Source organism: Mastigoproctus giganteus, chromosome 12, assembly GCF_048544385.1.
Source record: "Mastigoproctus giganteus isolate SK-2022 chromosome 12, ASM4854438v1, whole genome shotgun sequence".
Lineage (NCBI taxonomy): Eukaryota > Metazoa > Arthropoda > Arachnida > Uropygi > Thelyphonidae > Mastigoproctus > Mastigoproctus giganteus.
In genome coordinates, this window is record NC_143586.1 from 107,373,760 (window position 1) to 107,399,191 (window position 25,432).

Consider the following 25,432-nt stretch of genomic DNA (forward strand, 5'->3'; position numbering starts at 1 on the left):
TGTACGCTACAAATATCCAAAATTTATTTATTTTATTTTTCTTTTTTTAATTATTGATTATGATTTTTAACAGAATACAAGTTCACATCGCACAGAACACAGTTTTGGAAACGCTGCACTGGGCTATTCTAGTTCTTGTGTGTAAACGTAACCCATTTCTTTTCATGAATTGATAACACCAAGGTTCAGTTCCATTAAAGTGTCATCCATCCCAATATCAGCTGTTCATTTCTGTGCTTCTATTATCATTTTAGTACTCACACCTTCAAGCTCCATTATCTAACTACACAAGTTTTCTTCCAAATTTGGCCATTTAGGTAGAATTTTTTGAAGGCTGTGCTTTGTTTTATCAGCTTCTTGTAATAAAACTTCCTGCTTCCTCCACTGATGAATAATCTCAGCACAGGATGGTCCGAAATTTCATTCTGCTACTCTGTTCCCTTGCTCTGTTTGTAGTAGTAGTGGTGGCATGTGATGCAAGAAAGAAAGTGTATGAGCTTATGCAGCATCAGACAAAAAAAAAAAAAAAAAAAATCACACCATTCCCTCCAAATGCCTGTCCAGTTCCTTCTTAAATTTATTCAACCTACCAACTTCCACAGCAGCAGATGGAAGTTTGTTCCAGCAATTAACCACCCGCAGGCTAAAGGCAAATTTCCACACATCTATTCTACATCTGTCCTTTCTTAATTTGAATTTATGCCCCCTTAGGTTCGTAATCTGAACAAGTGGAAGGATCCCATCAGAATTCAGCGGGCTCAAACCCATTCAAGGCCTTATACACCTCAATCAGATCACCGTACAGGTGCTTAGTCTCCAGCCACTGCAATTTGCAGAACTTAAGTCTCTCTTGGTATGAGGATCCTTTCATTTCCCTCACCAATCTTGTTGCCCTTCTCTGTACACGCTCAAGTAAATCTACATCCTTTTTAAAATGAGGCCTCCAGACCTGAACGCAGTAATCAAGGCGTGGCCTGACCATTGCCTTATACAGAGGGATAATCACCTCCTTTTCCCTACTAGCAAAATTCCTATATATCATTGACAAAATCCCATGACCTGCCCTGGCAGCCTGTCTGTATTGCTCAGAAAACTTCATATATGACTGCACAATTACTCCCAGGTCTTTTTCATTTTCTACCACCTTAAGTGTAGTACCACACAGTTGGTACGTTTCTCTGGGGATACTTCTACCCATATGCAGTACTTTGCATTTGTCAAGGTTAAACTTCAGTTGCCACTTCTTAGCCCATCTGCCCAAATTATCTAGATCCTGTTGCAGTAGCACACTGCCATTACTGTCATTAACAATCCAGCCAACCTTTGTATCATCTGCAACTTTGTATCATCTGTAACCTCCTTTGTGACCTGATTACAGACTAGCTTATATCTACCATTGGCTTCTGAGTCGCTTTATAATTTATATGCATCCCATGCATTTTACTTCCCTGTTACGAGTCTCATTAGTTCATTATTTAACCATTTAGGCCTAAACCTTGAACAATATTTCTTAATAGGTATGAAACCTTTAGTAGCATCCACGATTAATTCCTCGAATGCTTCCCACTTTAGAATTTACAGTTGGTAACGTCGTCAGTTGATCCCACTGTACAGAATTTAAAAACTTTCTGAGACCACTGTACTCACCTTTACAGAAGCAAAAACCCTTTCCTTTACCCCTAATGGTAATTAAATCTTTAAGTAAATCCCACACAAGTACAATGTGATCACTGCCACCTAGTGGTTCCTTTATCTGCAAATTCTTAATACACGAATGATCACTGCTGATAACCAGTTCAAGAGTATTATTCTCTCTGGTTGCCTCTCGAACATGCTGCTGCAGAAAACAATCATCCAATAAATCCAAAAAATCTGACTAGTGTGTGAGTGACCAGCCCACAAGTTCCAGTCAATATCTGGGAAGTTAAAATCTCCCATTATAAGACATTCTAATTTACTAGCCAACTCTATTTCTCTGTACAATTGTTCATTGTACTCATCCGAGTCATTAGGCCTATAACACACTCCTACTCTTATTTTTGCTTTCTTAGTGCTTATGTTACACCAAACTGACTCAATAGTGCACTGTTCATCTATATCAACTGGGTGCACTTCTTTTGATTTGTTTTTCTCAATTAACAGCATAACATCTTTTTATGTTTTTCTCAATTAACAGCATAACATATCCTGTCTATCCTTTCTGTACACATTTAATTACCCAAATTCCAGTTCTGCATTCCTTATATCTGTGTGACACCACGTCTCTGCTATCCCAACAATATCCGCCTTTGATGTCTTGACCAACACTCCAAATTCATCAAATTTATTTACTATACTTCTAGCATTGCTATACATGCAAGCATACATGCTCCTATTCCTATTCACTCTAACACATCCCATATACCCATGTATTTCAGGATGACTGCCATCCGTCCCTGAAACCCCCAACACCCATCGCTCCAGGTCGCTACTTATTCTAATAGAAGTTGTTGTAGTAGTAGTGGCATGTGATGCAAGAAAGCAAGTGTATCAGCTTATGCAGCATCAGCCAAAAAAAAAAAATAAAAATCAAACCATTCCCTCCAAATGCCTATTCAGTTCCTCCTTAAATTTATTCAACCTATCAACTTCCACAACGACAGATGGAAGTTTGTTCCAGCAATTAACCACCACGTTGGCTAAAGGCAAATTTCAGCACATCTATTCTACATCTGTCCTTTCTTAATTTGAATTTGTGCCCCCTTAGATTCGTAATCTGAACAAGTGGAAGGTTCCCATCAGAATTCAGCGTGCTCAACCCATTCAAGGCCTTATACACCTCTAGAATCACCTTCACCTCTGCCTACGGCTACTGTTAAAGTATTAGTCCTTGTATACCCCCAAAGCTTTCAGTTTTCCGAACCACCTAACACTGCCTCGATAGCATCAGCAAATATTCTTGCACCGTTTCTATTTATGTGTATCCCATCCCTGTAGAAGCAGTCTCTCCTGTTAACAAGTACAGACCAGGCTGAAAAAAATTCTATCCCTTGAGCCTTGCACAATCTTTCCAGGGCCGAATTGATCGACAAGGCTCTCATCATATACTCCCTCCTATCGTGTGTGGGCAGAATTGCAGAAACTTTCAAATTCAACCCTAATTCTCTGCTTTTGTTCAACAGTGACCTGTACTTGTTATGTAATTCTGCCGGTCTCCTACTCTTAATATCATTAGTGCCAACGTGTACAACTATATCACCTTTTGTGCCCTTAAAAGATGAGATCCACTCTACAACGTCATCAACCTTTGCCCCTGGCAGACATACCCTGGTACTGTTCCACCTTTCTTTTTTACAAAGCATGTTCCCTGTTTCCCTGACAATAGAGTCACCAACAACTACTAGTTCCTGTGGGACAAGTGCATTCTGTCTTGGGGATTACCACTGTTTGTGTTTGTTTGTTTGTTTATGGCCTTACTGAGCAAGAGCAGCAAGACCATAATGCGTTACCCTTGTTCTTTGGCATATTGTACTACTTTTAGATTAAATCCAATTGTATAAATTTGCCTTCTTGATGCATCTGCCATTGATTAGGGCTTATACGTATAAGTGGAATTCACTTTTTACTCCAACAACAGCCTGTTAATTGCTAAAAAGTCTACTAGTGAATAGTAGTTAACTATCCGTTGACTACTATACACTACGGACTAAGTGTCCGTAGATTTACCGTTCGTAATTTGCCACCTCTGTTATACGACACGTTATATCCTGAACTAGATAGCGTTAGTATAGTATAGAATATAATATAATATAATATTGTCAATTAATCAGCAAAATCTATTAATTTTGTTAAACTTCGTTGTCAATTAAATTGTACTTTTAACTAAATACATATAACGACTTAGATTACAAACGGAACATAATTAATTACTACATAACTTGAGAGAAAGTTATATAAAGGAAATCGTAGATAATACTTGATACTGAAAAATATATATAGTATTATAACGGTGTTGGGATACAAGTTTATGGTTATAATTTTGTACTGAAATTGAAATTTTATTGAAATTAAATCGAAATCATGATTTAGGCCAGAGCAGCAAAGCAAATGGCTCAAGCTAATGGGAGTGCTGTGGCCCAGAGGAGAACTGAGGGGGGGGGGGGGGCAGTTGCCCTCGGAATCACAGCCTTTTAAAATGCACTGCTTGCGTGATGTTTGTGGAGCAATTGGATACAGGACATGATATTGCCATAGGGGATGTCTTTGTGTATGCACGATGCAAGGAGTATAATGAAATCAGGCGACAACTCAACGTTGTTATGGGCCTATATGAGAGCTTGAAGGACAGGGTGGATGCCCTCGAAGGATCAAAATTGTGGGGCCCCTCAAACTCTCAGCTGCCAACATCAACGCCAGAGCTTGCACTTCATCATCACGCAACACAGTGGCAACCCCCAAGGCAGAATGCGCTGGCCCACAGGAACTAGTAGTTGTTGGTGACTCTGTTGTCAGGGAAATGGGGAACATGCTTTGTAAAAATAGTTGGAATAGGACCAGCGTATGTCTGCCAGGGGCAAAGGTTGATGATCTTGTAGAGCGGATATCATTTGATATTATGATATTAAGAGTAGGACACCGGCAGAATTAATTAACAAGTACAGGTCGCTGTTGAAAAAAAACCGTGAATTAGGGTTGAATTTGAAAGTGTCTGCAATTCTTCCCAGACACAATAGGAGGGAGTATATGATAAGAGCATTTTCGATCAATTCAGCCCTGAAAAGATTGTGCAAGGCTCAAGGGGTAGAATTTTTTTTCAGCTTGGTCCGTACTTGTTAACAGGAGAGATTGCTTCTACGGGGATGGGATACACTTAAATAGAAAGGGTGCAAGAATATTTGCTGATGCTATCGAGGCAGTGTTAGGTGGGTCGGAAAACTGCTAGCTTGGGGGGAAACAAGGACTAATAGATTAACAGTAGCACTGGCAGAGGTGAAAGTGGTCCTTGCAGTGCTTCCATTGGAATGAGCAGCAGCCGGGAAAACAAGATGCAGAATATTTCAGAGACTGCTGGGGGTCATTGCGGTACAAGTAAACACATGGGTTGTGTTAGGGTAGCTAAGAATAGGAACAGGTGCATGTATACTTGCATGTACACCAATTCAAGGAGTTTGGTAAATAAATTTGATGAATTTGGGGTATTGCTCAAAGCATCAAAGGCGGATATTGTTGGGATATCAGAGACGTGGTGTCATACAGATATAAGGAATGCAAAATTGGAATTTAAGGAGTACAACGTCTACAGAAAGGATAGACAGGATAGGAAAAGAGGAGGGGTTATGCTATTAGTTAAGAAACACATAAAATCCAAGGAAGTGAAGCCAGTCGACATCGCTGGACAGTGCAGTGTCAAGTCAGTTTGTTGTGACATAAGCATTGGGAGATCAAAATTGAGAGTAGGAGTGTGCTATAGGCCTAATGACTCTGATGAGTATAATAAGATATTGTACAGGGAAATAGAGTGGGCCAGTAAATCAGAGAGTCTTATAATGGGAGATTTTAATTTCCCAGATATTGACTGGAATTTGGAGCCTGGTCACTCACACACTAGCAAGGCTTTTGTGGATTTATTGGATGATTGTTTTCTACATCAGCCTGTTCGGGAGACAACTAGAGGGAGTAATACTCTTGATTTGATTATCAGTAGTGATTTTTCATACATTAAGAATCTGCAGATAAAGGAACCACTAGGTGGCAATGATAACAGTGTGCTGAAGTGGGATTTACTCACAGAGGTAACTACCATCAGGGGAAAAGGGAAGAGTTATTGCTTTCGTAAAGGCGACTACGATGATCTGAGAGAGTATTTAAATTCTATACAGTGGGACCAACTGATGATGTTACCAACAGCAAATTCAAAATGGGAAGCATTCAAAGAACTTATCTTGGAAGCTACTAGGCTTTACATACCAATTAAGAAATGTTGTTCAAGATTTAGGCCTAAATGGATGTCAGATGAACTACTGAGACACATGGCAGAAAAGAAAAATGCATGGGATACATATAAATTAACATGTGACACAGAAGCCTATGACAGATATAAGCTGGTCTGTAACCGAGTCACAAAGGAGGTTAGTCTAAGGCAGATTATGAGAAACCTTTGGAAAAGGATGCAAAGAAAAACAGCAAAGAGTTCTTTACTTATGTAAACTCTAGAAGGAAGGGGATGAATCAGATTGGCCCACTTGATATCGAGGGTTCAACTGTTGATGATCCTGCTCAGGTAGCTAACAAACTAAATGAATATTTTGCATCGACATTCACACATGAGGAGTTATTCAGCGAGAGGAATGCCAGGTGTATTCAACTCTGGCAGTAAGCTAGATATTCTTATAATAACGGAGTAAAACGTAGGAGAAATTGCTGAAGATAAACACAAGAAAGGCACCTGGGGTGGATGGTATCTATTCAGTTATATTAAAGGAGGCAGCAAAAGAAGTACGCAAACCCTTAGCCATAATTATGAGAGCTTCCTTGGAATCAGGGGAGGTACCCATAGAAATGTGACCCCAATTCACAAAGGAGGATCAAAGGCTGACACAAGAAATTACAGAACTGTGAGTTTAACTTCTGTTCCAGAAAAATTAATGGAGGCACTGGTTAAAGAAGCACTGCAGGACCATCGAGACAAGACTTCAGTTATAGCTCAGACACAGCGTGGTTTTGTTAAGGGGAAGTCTTGCCTGACCAATTTGACTGGATACTATGATGCAGTCACAAAAGAGCTGGATGCAGGGAATAACTTTGAAATTATACACTTGGATCTGAGAAAGGCTTTTGATATTGTTGCACATGGAAGACTGCTGCACAAATTGGAGCAGTGTGGTATTCGAGGCAAATTGCTGCTATGGATAAAGAGGTGGTTGAGGGGGGTTGTTGTTGCTGTTTTGGTTTTTAGGAGCATTAGCAGCTAAGGCCATATTGCTCTGGGATATGCGGTGGTTATTCCCTGACCTTTCCGCATCTTCCGTATTTGGTAGTGACAGGCTCAAACCCCAGTCTAATCAAGAAGCATGTGATACGCACTACTGCTCCTTCCCAACTGGCTACGGAGGCGCGGTACGGTTGAGGGGGGGAAAAGAGAAAGAGTGGTAATCAATGGACAGTGCTCATTGTGGACTAATGTTATTAGTGGAGTCCCTCAGGGTTGAGTGTTGTGTCCATTGTTATTTTCTGTATTTATAAATAATATTGATGATGGTATATCAAGCTTAATGTCCAAATTTGCAGACGATACAAAGGTTGGCAGTGTTGTTAAGGACACTACTGATGCTATGCTGCTGCAACAGGATCTGGAAAGGTTGAGCAGATGGGCTGAGAGGTGGCAAATGAAGTACTTTACATTGACAAATGTAAAGTACTACATATGGGAAACAGCCACCCCAGATCAACGTATCAACTCTGTGGTACTACACTGACAGTGGTAGAGAATGAATAGGACCTGAGGATAATTGTGCCGGCAGATATGAAGTTCCCTGAGCAGTGCAAATGGGCTGCAGGAGTAGCTCATGGTGTCTTGTCAATGATATACAGGAATTTTTCTAGCAGGCATAAGGAGGTGATTATTCCCTTGTATAAGGCAATGGTCAGGCCACACTTTGAGTACTGTATACAGGTCTGGAGGCCTCATTTCAAGAAGGATGTAGAGCTGCTGGAACGAGTACAGAGAAGGGCAACAAGATTAGTGAATGGAACAAAGGGTTGCTCTTACGAAGAAAAGCTTAAGTTTTGCAAATTACAGTGTCTGGAGTCTAGGCACCGGTGAGGTGATCTGATAGAGGTGTATAAAGACCTGAATGGTTTGAGTATACTCAATGCTGATGGGATTCTTCCTCTTACTCAGAATAATCACCTGAGAGGGCATAAATTCAAATTGAGGAAAGATAGATGTAGGATAGATGTGTGGAAATTTGCCTTTAGCCAGCGGGTAGTTGGTGGGTGGAAAGACTTCCATCCCTTGTTGTGGAAGTTGATAGCCTAAATAAATTTAAGGCTCTGCTGGACAGGTATTTAGAACGAAAGGAGGGGTGAAGTGGAAGTGGGTTTTTTTTTTTTTTTTTTTGGCTGATGCTGTATAAGCTTGCTTTCTTGCATCATATGCCTCTATTAATGCTAATGCTAAATAGACAGCAATAGTCATGGACTGGGACACATCATCGGCCCTCATGAGTGAGCGAGGAAAAATTTACAACCGAGAACATTTACTGCTTTTGCAGCATAATCAACTTGTGCAGTGCGTAATCTATTTCACACAAAATATTCACTAGAAGACATGGTTGAAACCAGATGGGATCATAAATAATGAAATCAGCTACATCTGCATCAATAAATGCTGGCATTCAGCATTACAAGACGTGAGAACATATAGAGAAGCTGATGCACAAGTTGATTATTGTGCCACTAAGGCTCTGGTTAAAAAAAAAAAAAAAAAAAAAATGGCAATCAACTTGCCCATACGTGGTTGAGAAACTGAGTGACCATTTCACTGCCAGGAAGTATCAACCTACTTTCTCTGTGCAGTGTAGTGCAGACATGCTGCGAGAACTGCTCATGGAGTTTTTTTCAATGATATATAGAAACTTTGATAGCAGGGATAAAGAGGTGAATATCCCTTTGTATAAGTCCAGGGTTAAGTCACATGTTGAGTACTGTATACATATCTGGAAGCCTCACTTTAGAAGAAAGGATGAAAGATCTGCTATAACGGGGTGAAGGGCAACCAGCTTGGTGAAGGGGTGCTCTTACCTAGAAAGGCTTCAGTTCTGCAAATTGTAGTGTCTTAAGACCAGGCACTGGCAGGGAGATCTGATTGAGGTGTTTAAAACCTTGGCTGGATTGAGTAAGTTGAATGTTAAAGTGGTATTCTTCCACTTGCTGAGAAGCGGGGCACAAATTCAAGTTGAGGAAGGATGGCTGCAAGATGGATGTGCGGAAGTTTGCCTTCAGTCAGTGGATGGTTGATTATTGGAGGAGGCTTTCATCCGTTGCTATGGAAGCGGATGGGTTGAATAAATTCAAGGGAGAACTAGAGGGTACAGATTGGTGAACCTGTTTTTTTTTTTTTTTTCGTGCCCTTTGGCTGATGCTATACAAGCTTGCTTTCTTGCATCACTTGCCATTACTACTGCTGCTACCTAGACTACCGGTTTCAAATGCAGTCGAAGAACAGTGGATGCAGAAGAGAACTCAAAGTGAGCACTGTAGACAGGACAGAACCTGGTAACTGACTGATGAACAGAAAGTGGAAAACCATCAGCGAGATCAGGCAAAACCATCAGAAGAAGAACAAGCATAAGCTTCAGTCAGGTACCAAGGGCTAGACCACAGAGTAAAGAGAAGTTGTTCAAGCTGACAAGAAAGATTGGCTGGAATGGTGAAATGAGAAAAACAAGGAGTGAAAAACAGCAATGACACAAATATGCTATATTGAGTCCAGGAATTAAAGGGAACAAGAAGCAACACCGCATCAAAAATAAAGCCAGAAAGATCCTGCTCACCAAAGAAGAACAAGATGCATGCTGGATAGAGCACTTTAAGGAGACGTTATACCAGCTGCAACCTTTGATTTCAGTACTTCTGCCCTTCCAGATGCACTAGATGTGAACTTGGGTAAGATCACGGCTGCAGAGACCAGCAAAGTTATAAAGATATTGAAGAATGATAAGGCTGCCGGATTAGATCAAATCTCGGCAGAACTATTGAAAATATGGCAAACTCACTGAAATACAAATGCTAACAAGCCTGTTGAATGAGTGCTCGAAAACAGAGTGTGTTCCATATGATTGGAGAGGGGCCATCATCAAACTACCAAGGAAGGCCGATATCGGCAATTGTACCAGCTGGAGAGGCAACACACTCCTTTCAGTTTGTGGAATGGTCTAGTGGAATTTAAACGGCTACAAACCGGGAGTAATGAAACCCTACGAGAAGAGCAAGCCGGTTTTCACCACAGGCAATCATGCAGTGAACAAATCTTCACTGTGCAATATCGTTGAACAGAGTATGGAATTCCAACGGCCGCCATGAATTCACTTTATAGATTACATAAAAGCATTAGACAGCGTTCACAGAATCATTGTAGAGCATCATTGGAATATATGGCATCCTTCAGCACTACATCAGTATTTTCCAGAACCTCTACCTGAACTCCAGTTGCTGTGCGAAGACCAACATCAGCACCACCAACTTCTTCAATAAACGCTGGCGATGACTGCATTCGTTCATTCTTTTTGTTCCTTCTGACAGTGGACTTTGTTGTGTGGAAAGCACTAACTGGGCCAAATCTGGGTATCTTACGAAATTTCCAGTCTCACCTCATGAGTCTGGACTTTGCAGACAACATTGCATGGTTAGCAGAAACAAGGAAATGGCTACAAGACATGATCACTAAACTGGAGACTGGCTGGTAAAACTGGACTGAGGATAAGTGATGATAAACAAAGACCATGCAGGTTGGTAATGCTAAAATGATCACAAATTTTTGTTGGACCAACCTGCTGAGGAAGTACACCAGTTTCCTACCTTGGCAGCATATTTTCCAGCAACACAAGGTGCCAATTGCAAAATTGGTAAAGCGTAAGCAATGTTCCAACAACTGTGCTCAATCTGGTTGACTACAGAGATTAATATCTGACTCTACAGCACTGTTGTTTTGCCAACTGTGATCTTATCGCAGCAAAACATAGAAGATCATGGCACAAGTAGTGCAGAAATTCAATGTGTTCCATCAGTGATGCTTACAAAGAATACTTAGCATTACTTACCACGACTGCATTACCATTAATGTGATCCTAGGAAGAAGAGGCTTGCACACAGTCTGCAAGACATTGTAAGAGAATGCAAGATGCACCTTGATAACACATTCTGTGCCTACCAGACCAGTGGCACACAAAGACGGCAATGTGATGGATACCACCAGAGAGATGGACGGAGAGGGGGGGGGGGGAAGCAGGCTGCCCAAGACTCGGCACATGACATTCCAAGAAAACTTGCACAAGCATTGGAAGAAACAAGAGCCACCGCAGCCGATCAAGCCTGGTGGCGCACACCGGCCCAATGTCCCCAACTGCACACAGTCTGCAAGACATTGTAAGAGAATGCAAGATGCACCTTGATAACACATTCTGTGCCTACCAGACCAGTGGCACACAAAGACGGCAATGTGATGGATACCACCAGAGAGATGGACGGAGAGGGGGGGGGGGGGAAGCAGGCTGCCCAAGACTCGGCACATGACATTCCAAGAAAACTTGCACAAGCATTGGAAGAAACAAGAGCCACCGCAGCCGATCAAGCCTGGTGGCGCACACCGGCCCAATGTCCCCAACTGCACAGCAGGACGTAAGTCCAAGTAAGTAAAAGTCAAATGTTCATTATTAATGCAAGGGGAGGAGTTAAGCATGAAAAACAAAATTTACATATTAATACGTGAAAAGTGACAATAAATTGTATCTACTGTACTCTGTTTCTGAATGAAATTTCTGAAATATCATAAAATGTGCTTATTACACTTTCTGATAATATTTTTACTTTGGTAGAAATACATTTTTCACTTTATTTATTCATTTTTGATTTTAAAATTGATATTTATATAACATTAAACAGAAATTACAAATTATATATATTAGAAAAGCAGAGCAAATTTATTTCTGCAAATAATGATTTTTTTTTTGATATAATTTTCAGTGATATTCATTAAAACAAAATTTCAGTGAATGGAAATGATTCAAGAACCTGAGAGAAGATGTTATATTGGGATTTTACTATATTAAATTTGAAGGTAGAGGAAATCAGATATTGCGATTTCATATGTATGAAATGTTTTCAATCCTAAATTCAGTGCAACGATTCCCCTTGAAAGGAAACCTAGTGTATCAATAGCCATAATCAAACACAAGGTACAACAAACATGCTTACCTACAGAGGTTTAATCTTGATCTAAAGTAAGAAGTTTTGTAACAATTTCTGTGTCATAGCCACCCTGTAGAAACTGCTGGGTGTCAATTTAAAAATTAGGAACTTCAACCATGTGAACTATTTAATCACATGGAGTGATGAACAAATTATACTGATTTCATGGGTAACAAAAAATTATACAATAAATAACCTTATTTAGCAAAATTAAATAATAAAATAATCAATACTATTGAAATACACTTTAATCTTATATTCAAGCAGCAACCTTTCTGACTGATTTTTCCTCCTATCCACAATACCCATGAATCATATTTATTATCTGTAGTACTGAAACCTCCTTCCCAAAGTCACTATTGCCATATATAGATAAAATAACTACTTAATTAACTATTAAAATAAAATAACAAATTTTTCTTTAACAAAAACAAAAGCAATTTTAAAAATTTTCTGCATAATGAACAAAACCCAATTCAAGGTTGAAAAGTCTACCATTCGCATTCCAGATGGTGGTGGTGGTGCACCTGGACGTGGAGGGGGTGGGCCCTGCATTCCTGGTGGAGGTGGTGGTGCTCCTGGACCAAGTGGTGGGGGTCCTGGGCGGGATGGAGGTGGTGGGGGTCCCTGATGCATGGGAGGGGGACCTGATGTCCATGGGGGAGGTCCTAATTGAAATAATTCGACATAGCTATGAAAAATATTTTTAATAAAGTAAGATAATAGAAAAGAAATATATACACAAAACTCACATTATAACATTTCCACTTCTAATGTTATCCCATTTTTAGTGCTCTTTTCGTTTCTCTTGGTTCCACAATCAATCTTATGAAATGGCATTCAGTTTTTAACATCTATAATGCCCCCATATGAAAGGAATTTCTGCTTTTATATATATATATATATATTTCTTTTTATTTTTTTTAAAGGATTCAAGAAGGAATAAATCTAGATATAACCCTCCTTCCTCTTTAGTTTTGGTTTTGGGAAATGAATCATAGTGGTCTCAGAAAGTTTTTAAATTCTGTACAGTGGGAAAAACTGACGATGTTACCAACAGTAAATTCTAAGTGGGAAGCATTCAAGGAATTAATCGTGCATGCTACTAAAAGTTTCATACCTATTAAGAAATATTGTTCAAGGTTTAGGCCTAAATGGTTATCTAATGAACTAATGAGACTCGTAACAGAGAAGAAAAATGCATGGGATGCATATAAATTATCAAGCGACTCAGAAGCCTATGGCAGATATAAGCTAGTCTGTAATCAGGTCACAAAGGAGGTTAGGCAGGCGAATGCAGATTACAAGAAATCCTTGGCAAAAGATGCTAAGAAAAACAGCAAGGAGTTCTTTACTTATATAAACTCTAGAAGGAAGGGGATGAATCTGATTGGTCCACTTGACATCGATGGTTCGACTGTTGATGGTCCTGCTCAGATAGCAAACAAACTGAATGAGTATTTTGCATCTACATTCTCACATGAGGAATTATTAAGGTTTGAAAATGGCAGAAGGTTATCAAATTGTAGCAGGATACTTAATGATTTTGTAATAACTGAGAGAAAAGTGAAGGAGAAATCGTTGAAGTTAAACATAAGAAAAGCACCTGGGGTGGATGGGATCTATCCAGTTATATTAAAGGAGATGGCAAAGCAGGTAAGCAAACCCTTAGCCATAATTATGAGAGCATCCTTGGACTCAGAGGAGTTCCCACGGACTGGAGAAGTGCAAATATATCCCCAATTCACAAAGAGGGATCGAAGGGTGACAGGAGTAATTACAGACCAGTTAGTTTAACTTCTCTTCCGGGTAAAATACAGGCATACCCCGAATAACAAATAGGATGCGTTCCACGAAATTACTTCATTAAGCGAAACTTCGTTTTCAGAGGTAAAAATACTATGGCCAGAATAGGGATACGTTCCTACGTAAAGAAAATGAAAAGCTTTTTTTTTCGAACAAAGAAAAGTTTTATTAAATAAACAGTCAACTTACATACAAAGTGAAATCACATTTTAAAATATGAGTCTAAAGTTGATTGTTTATGCTCTTTTTCTCTTTCATTTAACAATTGCCTATATGGAGTTATTGCATTTAACACTGATCACTTAACAATAACACTTCTTCCTAAATCAAGATCATTTTCACTAAAAAAATTTAAAACGTTTTCAATGCCATTTAAGCACCTTTTTTAAATCTTTGGTTGTTAACACTTTTTCGGCAGGAACTTCTTTAACTCCGTCTTTATTATCTTTGTCTTCGTTGCTAACAAGGTTTTCTAAATCTTCCACTGAAAAACCATCATCTTCTGCATTCAATAAATTTCTAACCTCCTCTTCATCGACATTTTCGAAACATATTGATTGAGCCATCTGGATAACTTCATTTCTAATTTCTTGGATGTTATTTTCTTCTTCTAGTACAACTTCTGGCCATATTTTGCACCAAACTCCATTTAAGCTTTTCTTAGTGACTTCTTTCCAAGAACTATCAATGTTTTCAATTGCGTTTTTAATGGTGTAGTTTTTCCAAAAAGTTTTATCTGTCATTTCCTCTTTATCCTCTAGTTCAGTTAAACTGCTTAATGTTCGACGCAGATAATAAACTTTAAATGATGCTATTACTCCCTGATCCAATGGTTGAATCAGGAAGTTGTGTTTGCTGGAAGAAACACAACTTTGACAGGAATGCATGTGTCCAAAGATCAGTGGATGTCCCAGATCAGTAGTGTTAAGATCAGTAGGATGTCCCAGAGCATTGTCTAACAACAAAAGAGCTTTTTCTTCAAAGTTGTTTTTTTTGACAATACCGTTTTACTTCAGGACAAAAGAGGTTAACAAACCAATCAATAAATAACTCCTTGGTAACCCACGCTTTTCTATTTGCTTTCCATATTACAGGTAAATTCATTTTTATGTTACCTTTTAACGCCCTCGGATTTTCTGAATGGTAAACTAATAACAATTTTAATTTATAATCGCCAGAGGCATTTGATCCAAAGAGTAACGTTAAACGGTCTTTGGCTGCTTTGAACCCAGCAGCTGATTTTTCTTCAATAGAAATGAAGCTTTTTGTTGGTAGCCGTTTCCAGAACAAACCGCTTTCGTCAAAATTGAACACCAAATTTGGAAAATTTTCACGTTCAATTCTTTCCTTTAGTTTTTCTGGAAATTTATTTGCAGCTTCTTCTGTTAAGTTTACACTATGAATCCTGGCCCGTTTTTTAAATTTCTCGAACCAACCATGAGAAGCCCCAAAGGTTTCCGTAATTTCTTCAGTTTGTTTAGATTTCAGGTGATTAAACTGGAATATATTTTTTTTTATGTTAAATGAGGCTTGAAATTGCTGACTTCGTTATATCGAAGCTTCGTTGTCAGAGGTAACGTTAACCGAGGTATGCCTGTAATGGAGTCACTGGTTAAAGATGCATTGCGGGATCATCTAGACAAGACTGCAGCAATAATTCAGACACAGCATGGGTTTGTTAAGGGAAAGTCTTGTCTGACAAATTTGATAGGATATTATGATGTGGTTACAAAGGAACTGGATGCAAAAAATAATTTTGATATCATATATTTGGATTTCAGGAAAGCATTTGACACTGTTGCACATGAAAGACTATTGTAAAAATTGGAGCAGAATGGTATTAAGGGTAAGTTGCTGCAATGGATAAAAGGATGGTTAAGTGGGAGAAGACAGAGGATTGTAATCAATGGGTGCTGCTCTGCGTGGACTAATGTTATTAGTGGAGTCGCACAGAGTTCGGTGTTGGGTCCACTGTTGTTTTGTTTATTTATCAATGATATTGATGAAGGTATATCAGGCTTAATGTCGAGGTTTGCAGATGATACAAAGGTTAGCAGGGTTGTTAATGACAGTAATGGCAGTGTGCTACTGCAACAGGATCTAGATAATTTGGGCAGATGGGCTAAGAAGTGGCAACTGAAGTTTAACCTTGACAAATGCAAAGTACTGCATATAGGTAGAAGTAACCCCAGAGAAACGTACCAACTGTGTGGTACTACACTTAAGGTGTTAGAAAATGAAAAAGACCTGGGAGTAATTGTGCAGGCAGATAAGAAGTTTTCTGAGCAATGCAGACAGGCTGCCAGGGCAGGTCATGGGGTTTTGTCAATGATATATAGGAATTTTGCTAGCAGGGAAAAAGAGGTGATTATCCCTCTGTATAAGGCAATGGTCAGCCCACGCCTTGAGTATGCGTACAGGTCTGGAGGCCTCATTTTAGGAAGGATGTAGATTTACTTAGATAGATGTACAGAGAAGGGAAACAAGATTGGTGAGGGGAATGAAGGGATCCTCTTACCAAGAGAGGCTTAAGTTCTGCAAATTGCAGTGGCTGGAGAATAGGCACCTGCGCGGTGATCTGATTGAGGTGTATAAGGCCTTGAATGGGTTCAGCACGCTGAATTCTGATGGGAACCTTCCACTTGTTCAGATTACGAACCTAAGGGGGCATAAATCCAAATTAAGAAAAGACAGATGTAGAATAGATGTGCGGAAATTTGCCTTTAGCCAGCAGGTGGTTAATTGCTGGAACAAACTTTCATCTGTCGTTGTGGAAGTCGATAGGTTGAATAAATTTAAGGAGGAACTGGAGAGGCATTTGGAGGGAATGGTGTGATTTTTTTTTTTTTTTTTTTTTTGGCTGATGCTGCATAAGCTCATACGCCACTACTACTACTAAAGTCTAGGAGTCATTTATGGGGCACAGTTGTTTACTTCATGGAAACCGTTTACAGTGCTGGTGACATCTGTTTCATATTTAACTCAAAGCTTTGAAGGTAAGATGGCAACTGTTTACAATTCAGGTCTTTCCATTTATCAACTACAGTAATAAGTATCATGTGTGTGCAACATTGTATCAGTAAATTTCATTAATGACAGAATGATTACAGTTTACATTTGTACAGTAGTTCAAGGAATGTTTAGTTTAATTGAACAAAATCTTTTTAAATTTTTTTATTGTTTTTACAGTATGCAAAGCACGATTAAAGTGTTCAAAAAAAAAAAATTCATTACCAGTAAAAATATATGTCACCATGTGAAAGGTTCAAATTCATGGGTTTAGTGAAACAGTGATACTACTAAATCATTTTGTAGCTAACATTTTTGTTGTTAACCAATAAAAAGTCATTTTACATTTTCTTGGTTCACTGGAAATGTACTTACTGCCCAAATTAACTTGTAAAGTACTAGAGAAATACAATAATGACATGATATGCATTTTTATTTGTAAAAAGTAAAACTAAGGTTATCTAAAAAAAAAAAAAAAAAAAAAAAAAAAAAATGCAATTTCGTAGTTAACATTGTTCGACACTAAACCCTCAAATTTTCAGCAAAATAAATTCATTTAAGTAAATCAAGGGCAAAGCCTCATGCTAGGACAGCTATAGAACATTATTGTAAAGGAAGGAATAGCCAGCTTTATTTGTTTCTAGCACATGGGGCACTAAGAGAAGAGGGGCAAACAAGTCAACTGTGTCAGCCCCAGAAATCATATGAGGTTCGCAATGATGCTGTATTGCTCAGAGGGCTTTATTGACTCTCGACTATTTTATTAATTAATTCACGATCTCAGATTTTGGCAGCAATTCATAAGAAAAGAAATACATAAAATCACATAAAGTTGAGAAACACAAAATCTAAGGAAGTGCATCCAGTTGACATGGGTGAATAATGACTCTGATGAGTACAATGATCAACTGTACTGGGAAGTAGATGCGCCAGTAGATCATTTTGTCTAATAATGGGGGATTTTAACTTCCCAGATATTGACTGGAAACTGTGGGTTTAGTCACTCGCAAACCAGCAAATCTTTTGTGGATTTATTCGATGATTGTTTTCTGCACCAGTATGTTCAAGAGAAATCGAGAGGTAGTAATACTCTTGATCTGATTATCAGCAGTGATTTTTCATGCATTAAGAATCTGCAGATAAAGGAACCACTAGGTGGCAGTGATCACAGTGTACTGATGTGGGATTTACTTAAAGATGTAATTACCATGAGGAGTAAGGGGAAGCGGTTTTGCTTTCGTAAAGGTGACTACAGTGGTCTCAGGGAGTTTTTAAATTCTATACAGTGGGACCAACTGATTATTATTATTATTATTAGCTATATGGTGCAAGGCTTGTGCTGCACCAGCCAAAAAAAAAAAAATTCCAAGTTACCCTGAGAGAGAGAGAGAGAGAGAGAGAGAAGTAGAAGGGAATCACCAAGAAAGAGAAGAATGATGATATCCAGCTCAGGACCCTGGGTGTGCCAAAGCCCATACTCACCAGATGTGAGCCCCTGGGGTTGATGATGTTAATAACAACAAATTCTAAATGGGAAGCATTCAAGGAATTAATCTTGGAAGCTACTAGGCGTTTCATACCAACTTAAGAAATATTGTTCAAGGTTTAGGCCTAAATCTATGTCTGATGACCTAATGAGACTAGTGGCAGGGAAGAAATATGCATGGGAAGCATATAAATTATCAGGAGATACAGATGCCTATGGTAGATACACCAATGAGGCAAAACATTATGACCAGCGAGTCATTATGCAAATCGAAGCAACTACTGCGTGTGCATGGGTCGGGACATGGTATAAAAAACACCTGATACTGAGCTCCGTTAATCAGTGTTACGCTTATTCTTCAGATGGGAAAGGCAGTGGACTTAAGCGAGTTTGACAATGGCCAAATTGTAATGGCCAGACGACTGGGTCAGAGCATATCCGAAATGGCACGGCTGGTGGGGTGCTCATGGGCAGCCATGGTTAGTACCTACAGAAAGTGGTCCGAGGACATGGAACCGACGAATCGCCGGCGAGGTGTTGGGCAACCACGGCTCATCGATGCTCGAAGTGAGTGAAGGCTTTCCCGGATGGTGTGGGGCAACAGAAGGGCAACTGTGGTGCAACTCACCGGTAATTGGAATGCTGGTGATGGGAATAATGTGTCAACACACAGTACATCGAACCATGGTGAAAATGGGGCTGCATAGCCGCAGGCCACTCTGAGTGCCCATGCTAACCATGGTTCACTAGTGACAGCACGTACAATGGGCATGCAAGCATCAAAACTGGACCCTGAGTGATTGGAAAAAGGTTGTCTGGTCCGATGAATCACATTTCCTGTTGCACCATGTGGACAGCCGGGTAAGTGTGCATCATTTACGTGGGGAAGTGATGGCACCTGGATGCACTGTAGTGGTGGTGTCATGCATTGGGCAATGTTCTGCTGGGATTCCCTGGGTCCAGTCATCCATGTGCCAGGCACTCTGACATCTACCACCTACCTTAAACATCATTGCTGACAGGTACACCCTTTCATGGCAACAGTCTTCCCCTCTGGCAGTGCCATCTTTCAGCAGGATAAAGTGCCATGCCACACTTCCCGGATCGTTCGAGACTATTTTGCAGACATGAGGAAGACTTTGGCCTCCAAATTCCCCAAACATAAATCCCATCGAGAATCTGTGGTTTATGTCGGAACAGCAACTCCAATCTGTGGCGTCTCAACCATGGACTTTACAGGAGTTAATGAATCTGCTGGTTATGTGTTGGTACCAGATAACACAAGACACATTTAGAAATCTTGTAGCATCTATGCCTCGCCGGGTACGAGTTGTTTTGGCTGCACATAGAGGACCAACATCATATTAGGTAGGTGGTTATAATGTTTTATCTCGTCGGTGTATAAGATAGTATGTAATAGTCACAAAGGACAATAGGCAAGCAGAGACATATTAAAAGAAATCTGGCAAACAATGCAAAGAAAAACAGTAAAGACTTCTTTACTTATGTAAACTCTAGAAGGGGATGAATCAGATTGGTTCACTTCACATCAACGGTTCAACTGAAGATGAACCTGCTCAAATAGCTGACAAACTGAATGAGTATTTTACATTGAGGCCAGAAGCTTATCAAACTGTGGCAAGGAGCTAAATGATTTTGTAATAACTGAGAGCAAAGTGGAGGAAGAAGATGTTGAAAGTGAATATAAGAAAGGCACCTCGGGTGCATGGGATCTATCCAGTTATATTAAAGGAAGATTTTTTTTTTTTTTTGGTTTTTTTTTTTTTTTTAAGGAGCATTAGCAACTAAGGCCATATTGCTCCGGGTTATGCGGTGGTCATTCCCTGACCTTTCCGCATCCTCCGTATTTGGTGGTGACGGGCTCGAACCCCGGTTTTAATCAAGAAGCGTGTGCTACGCACTGCAGCTCCTTCCCACCTGGCTACGGAGGCGCCTATTAAAGGAAGAAGCAAAGGAAGTAAGCAAACACTTAGCCATAATTATGAAAGCTTCCTTGGACTCAGGGGAGATCCTCATGAACTGGAAATATGCAAATGTGTTCCCAATTCACAAGGGGGGGGATCAAAGGGTGACACGAGTAATTACAGACCTGTTAGTCTAACTTCTGTTCCGGGAAAACTAATTGAGTCACTGGTTAAAGAAGCGATGCAGGATCATCTAGACAAGACTGCAGTTATAGTTTAGACACAGCATGGGTTTGTTTGGATACTATAATACACATCATAGTATCCAATCAAATTTGTCTTTTCTGACAAATTTGATTGGCTACTACGATGTGGTCACAAAGGAACTGGATGCAAAAAATAATTTGATATCATATACTTGGATTTTAGGAAAGCTTTTGATACTGTTGCACATGGAAGACTGCTGTACAAATTGGAGCAGTATGGCATTAAGGGCAAGTTGCAACATTGGATAAAAGGATGGTTAAGCGGGAGAAGACAGAGAGTGGTTATCAGTATCTCTATGTTATTAGTGGGGTCCCCCAAGGTTCGGTGTTGATCCCATTGTTGTTTTTGGTATTTATAAATGATATTGATGAAGGTGTATCAGGGTTAATGTCTAAGTTTGCAGATGATAAGTTGGTTGGTAGGGTTGTTAATGACAGTAACGATTGTATGCTACTGCTACAATATCTGGAAAAGTTGAGCAGATGAGCTGAGAGGTGGCAACTGAAGTTTAACATTGACAAATGTAAAGTACTGCTTATGAGTAGCAGTAACCCTAGAGTAATGACCAACTGTGTAGTGTTACACTCAGGGTAGTGGAGAATGAAAAGGGCCTGGGGATAATGTGTAGTCAGATATGAAGTTTTCTGAACAGTGCAGACAGGCTGCAAGAGTAGCTCAATGTGTCTTGTCAATGATATATAGGAATTGTGCTTAAAAGGATAAGGGAGTGATTTCCCCCTTTATAAAGTGCTCGAACGAGTACAGAGAAGGGCAACAAGATTGGTAGGGGAACAAACGGTTGGTATGAGGATAAATGGGCCTGTTGTGATATGAAATAATGAAAACGTATATATCCAGTAAAAACATCTTTAATTATAAATTGTGTCCGTTAAAATAAGTTTCCGTTCTATTTGTTGATAAAGAGGCACATTCAGTCTTGAAAGCTCCAAAGTATTTATTTGTAATTAAAGATATTGTTACTGGATATATACATTATCATTATTTCATATAAAAGGGTTGGTGTTACAAGAAAGGCTTCAATTATGCAAATTGCACCTTCTGGAAACTACTCACCTGCAAGGTGACCTAACTGACGTGTATAACGCCTTGAATAGATTGAGCAAGCACAATGCTAATGGGATTCTTACTCTTGCTCACCTGAGAGAACATAAATTCAAATTGAGGAAGGTCAGTTGTACAATTGATGTGCAGAAATTTGCCTTTAGCCAGCGGGTGGTTGATAGTTGGAACAAACTTTGGTCTATTGTAGTGGAGGGCAGCAACTTAAATAAGTTCAAGGCAGAACGAGACAAACACTTGGAAATAGATGACTGAAATGGGAAGGGTTTTTTTTTTTTTGGCTGATTCTATATAAGCTTGCTTTCTTGCTGTACTAATGCTAATTCACCAAATATTGCTTTTGATATCATAATGCTCTATATAAAAAGCAATGGTACAAGGGAAAAGTATACAGTGGACCCCCGGTTTATGTCATTAATCCGTTCCAGAAGACACTATCGTATCGTTAAAATATCATAATGTGAACACAATAACATATTATTTTTTGGTAATTCGTTCCAAGACCTCAGAATTTCAAGTTTTCACTATATAACTAAGTTATTTATTTCTCTAAAAGGTGATTTTTGTAATAAAAATTGTACATATTGATAAAAAAAATTTAATAAAACTAATATATTGATTTAAGCACAACAAAAAAAAATCACTTCAACTCAAGGATACAAAATCATAACATGCGACCAACACATTTACAATTGGCTGAGAGGAAGAACCACATGGTCTGGTCAGAGGCAATTGTATGCCCATCCCATCCCATCCCATCCCATTGTAAAGTGAAATAAGTAGGCGCCGGTTAACATAATCACTCGATAGTGGAATCAGCTGCTTTAATTTCAAAAAACCAATTCAAATCATTAAAATGCACTACACTTTCATCATTATCATATGTTTGATTATATGAATCAATTTCGAACCCCTTTGTGATATTTTTCTAAAGCACATTTCTGGGTCACAACCATAAAGCAATAAAAACAATTTGCACTTTACAGGTTATTTGGGCTTTTCTGTTAGTGCAATCTATTATAAACAGGTGGTAAACTCAATCTTTTTGCATTTGTGAGAATACCAATCGCTGGAATTCTGCGGGTTTTAAAGTTATTACGTTTAAGTGTTTCCCCTTACTGAAATCTTCAATCATACAAAAAACATAAATAAATTTTCAGAATCTTCTCTTCATTCCTATTTTTTAAGCTTCATAAACTTGTTACTCTGTATCTCACTTACATGTATCATGTTAATTGCAATTTGAGTGTGCTGGGTTCTTTGTTATTGATTGCTTATCTTTTTTTAATGTTTTAAATTTTACAATTCCCCCAAAAAAATGTCAGTGAACAAAAATATCAACTAGTTAGTAGGTACATATTACAGTATGTATTAATTAATTATGTATTAATTCAATACGTATTAATTAAAAAATTAAGGTGGAGTGGGGAATAAAGTATTTCATACCTACAAGTATAATTTCACCGATACAATCCGAGCAAAGTTTGCCATCAGCAGATTTAAAACAGAAATCCAACTAAGGAAAACAAGTATAGAAATCTTGCAGAGATCATCCCATTTTACATTTTTGTAATGACACACAACCTGAGGTTGAGATTGGCCAAAAGAGAAAGACTCCAATGTAGAAGAGACCATCACCAAATTGTGATCTGAGAAGCCTAGAGGACCACTCACCTCAACTATGACCTTGGAAGGGTTGGTTTTGAGAAAAAAGATCAAGAGTTTTTGGCTGTGTGGTTAGGATTATCTGATATTCTAGTAGTTAAATGAACAATCTGTGCAACTTCATTAGTAATTGCAAAAGTCTTCTCAGCAACTCGACCAACTGGGTCTGTATGATTAGAAAACAGAAACCACCTAGAGTTGTGAACAGTAAAATCACCAAGGAAAATTAATTCACTGTTAGGAAATCTGAGTTTCAAAGCAAGGTAGTCAGAGAGTTGCAAGTGATTTGAGGAGATGGGAGAATGAGAGATGCAACAGATGAATTTGACAGAATGATTTTAATCTGGAAAAGATCAAAAAGTTAAGATTCTAAATTACTAAGTCTCTGGCAGGGATAATCAGATCAGACATATGCACAAGCGAAAGGAATCTGACAGGAAACAATTAGGGCAACTGAAATGAGCTGTGGTTGAATAAACTAATAATTTGGATTCAGTCAGAAAAGAGCTTGTTTGTTTGTTTGTTATTTGGATTTTAGGAGCATTAGCAACTAAGGCCATATTGCTCTGGGAATATGCAGTGGTCATTCCCTGACCTTTCGCATCCTCCGTATTTGGTGGTGACGGGCTCGAATCCCGGTCTAATCAAGAAGCGTGTGCTATGCACTGCTGCTCCTTCCCACCTGGCTACGGAGGTGCCGGTCAGAAAAGAGTGGGGTTTGGCAGACTGTTAGTGGTAATGTATATCATTGGGATTGGAACAGAGAATGTATATTTGTGAAATTAATGAGGAAGTGTTTGGATGATTTAGATCTTTTTGCAGGTAAGTTTGTTCTATTAGGTGACTGTTCATGATGTCTTCAGTAGTAAGAAAAGGTGGGGAAGACATGTATAAAATAATGATATTTTTGGATGTGGCATACATACAGCAAGAAAATACCAGCTTCTTGACATAACACAGCCTCAATAATGCTTCCTGCATGCACACTAAATTGGACTCTATCCATTCACTATCCAGCAGAGTAGAGGCAGATATATTATACACTAGCTGATTAAGATGCCTCCTAGAGAGCTACCAACAGATTCAGTCCAGTGAACTATCTAACAGCTGGCCCGTGAACACTGTATAGACCTGTAACCTCAAAATGTAAGGAAGATTGGATCTTGCTATGATATCCATCATAATTTGAAGAGATCCATCATAATATAATATATTAAAAGAAGAGATGGGGTAGCTGGAGCTATGCTCTGGAGACAAAACAGGTTTCGCCACATTAGTCCAGCAATAAGCAAAGTGGTGGTATTACACCGGTTGATGAGAGTCATCTACCACCTAGTATTACTTCTCACACAAGGGATGGGGGGCAGCATTCCTCTGTGAGGTGTAGACACCACCCTCTCAATCCCTGCTTACGTTGGCTCACACCTCCAATATACTAGATGCTATTTCAGGACTTGCACACGTGAAGTTACACCCAAGGTTACTAACAGTCCCACCACCATCAAGGTGCTAGCACAGGATTTGACTGTCACAGAACAACCAGACTTCACCAAATTTCAGTCCACTTAACTATCACCCGAATATCAGTTCCATTAGCATTTTAGACTCCCAGGTAAGAAGCCCAGCCTGTCATACCTAAGAGAATGTCTGTGACAGTTTCAAGGAACCAAGAAGTCAGATGTCAACAGAATATCAAAAACTGGATTCATTCAACTTCCTTCATCAAGAAAGGAATTCTAACTTGAATACTTTTCATTGCTGCCCAACATTCATTTAGGCCATATAATTTTAAACCCTTGCTGTATAACCTGCCAGTCTCCACCACCATGACATTGAGGGATGCAGCATCAACTGGAGACACTTGTCACCAGGACAATGGAAGATGCTTCTATGTCTGATTTTAATGTAATGTTTCCCAAAAACTCCTTTACACTTCTTTACACAGAATAACGAGTCCTGAAGAACACACTGAAATAAACAATGCTCTAACAAAAAACAGTTATTCTTACTTATCCTATTTACAATCCCAATTTTAATAAACTGAAATCACAACAAAAAGACTGGAAACCCAAAATATTGGAACTTACCTTATTTTATGTTTCCAATATTTTTATAGTCAGAGGTTACTTCCAACATTACAGGTTTCTGATCTTTTTTTACTGTCAGAGGTAACTTCCGACATTATAGGTTTCTGACCTTTTCATTGTCATTTCACCTCGGAACGAAAGGATTATCCATAACAGTAATA

At 39.1% G+C, this 25,432-nt stretch overlaps 1 protein-coding gene across 3 annotated transcripts in view; it reads right to left on the reverse strand.

Moving 5' to 3' along the window:
- Positions 1-25,432, reverse strand: part of Cpsf6 (cleavage and polyadenylation specificity factor subunit 6) — an 821,382-nt gene that overhangs the window by 427,075 nt on the left and 368,875 nt on the right. For all 3 annotated transcript variants that reach the window (XR_016547729.1, XM_090386823.1, XM_090386824.1), the window contains one exon: positions 12,442-12,614. Coding sequence is in view for 2 of the 3 variants with exons in the window: in XM_090386823.1 (XP_090242949.1) it covers positions 12,442-12,614 (173 nt within the window). In the remaining variant the exon portion in view is untranslated. The remainder of the gene's footprint in view (positions 1-12,441; positions 12,615-25,432) is intronic.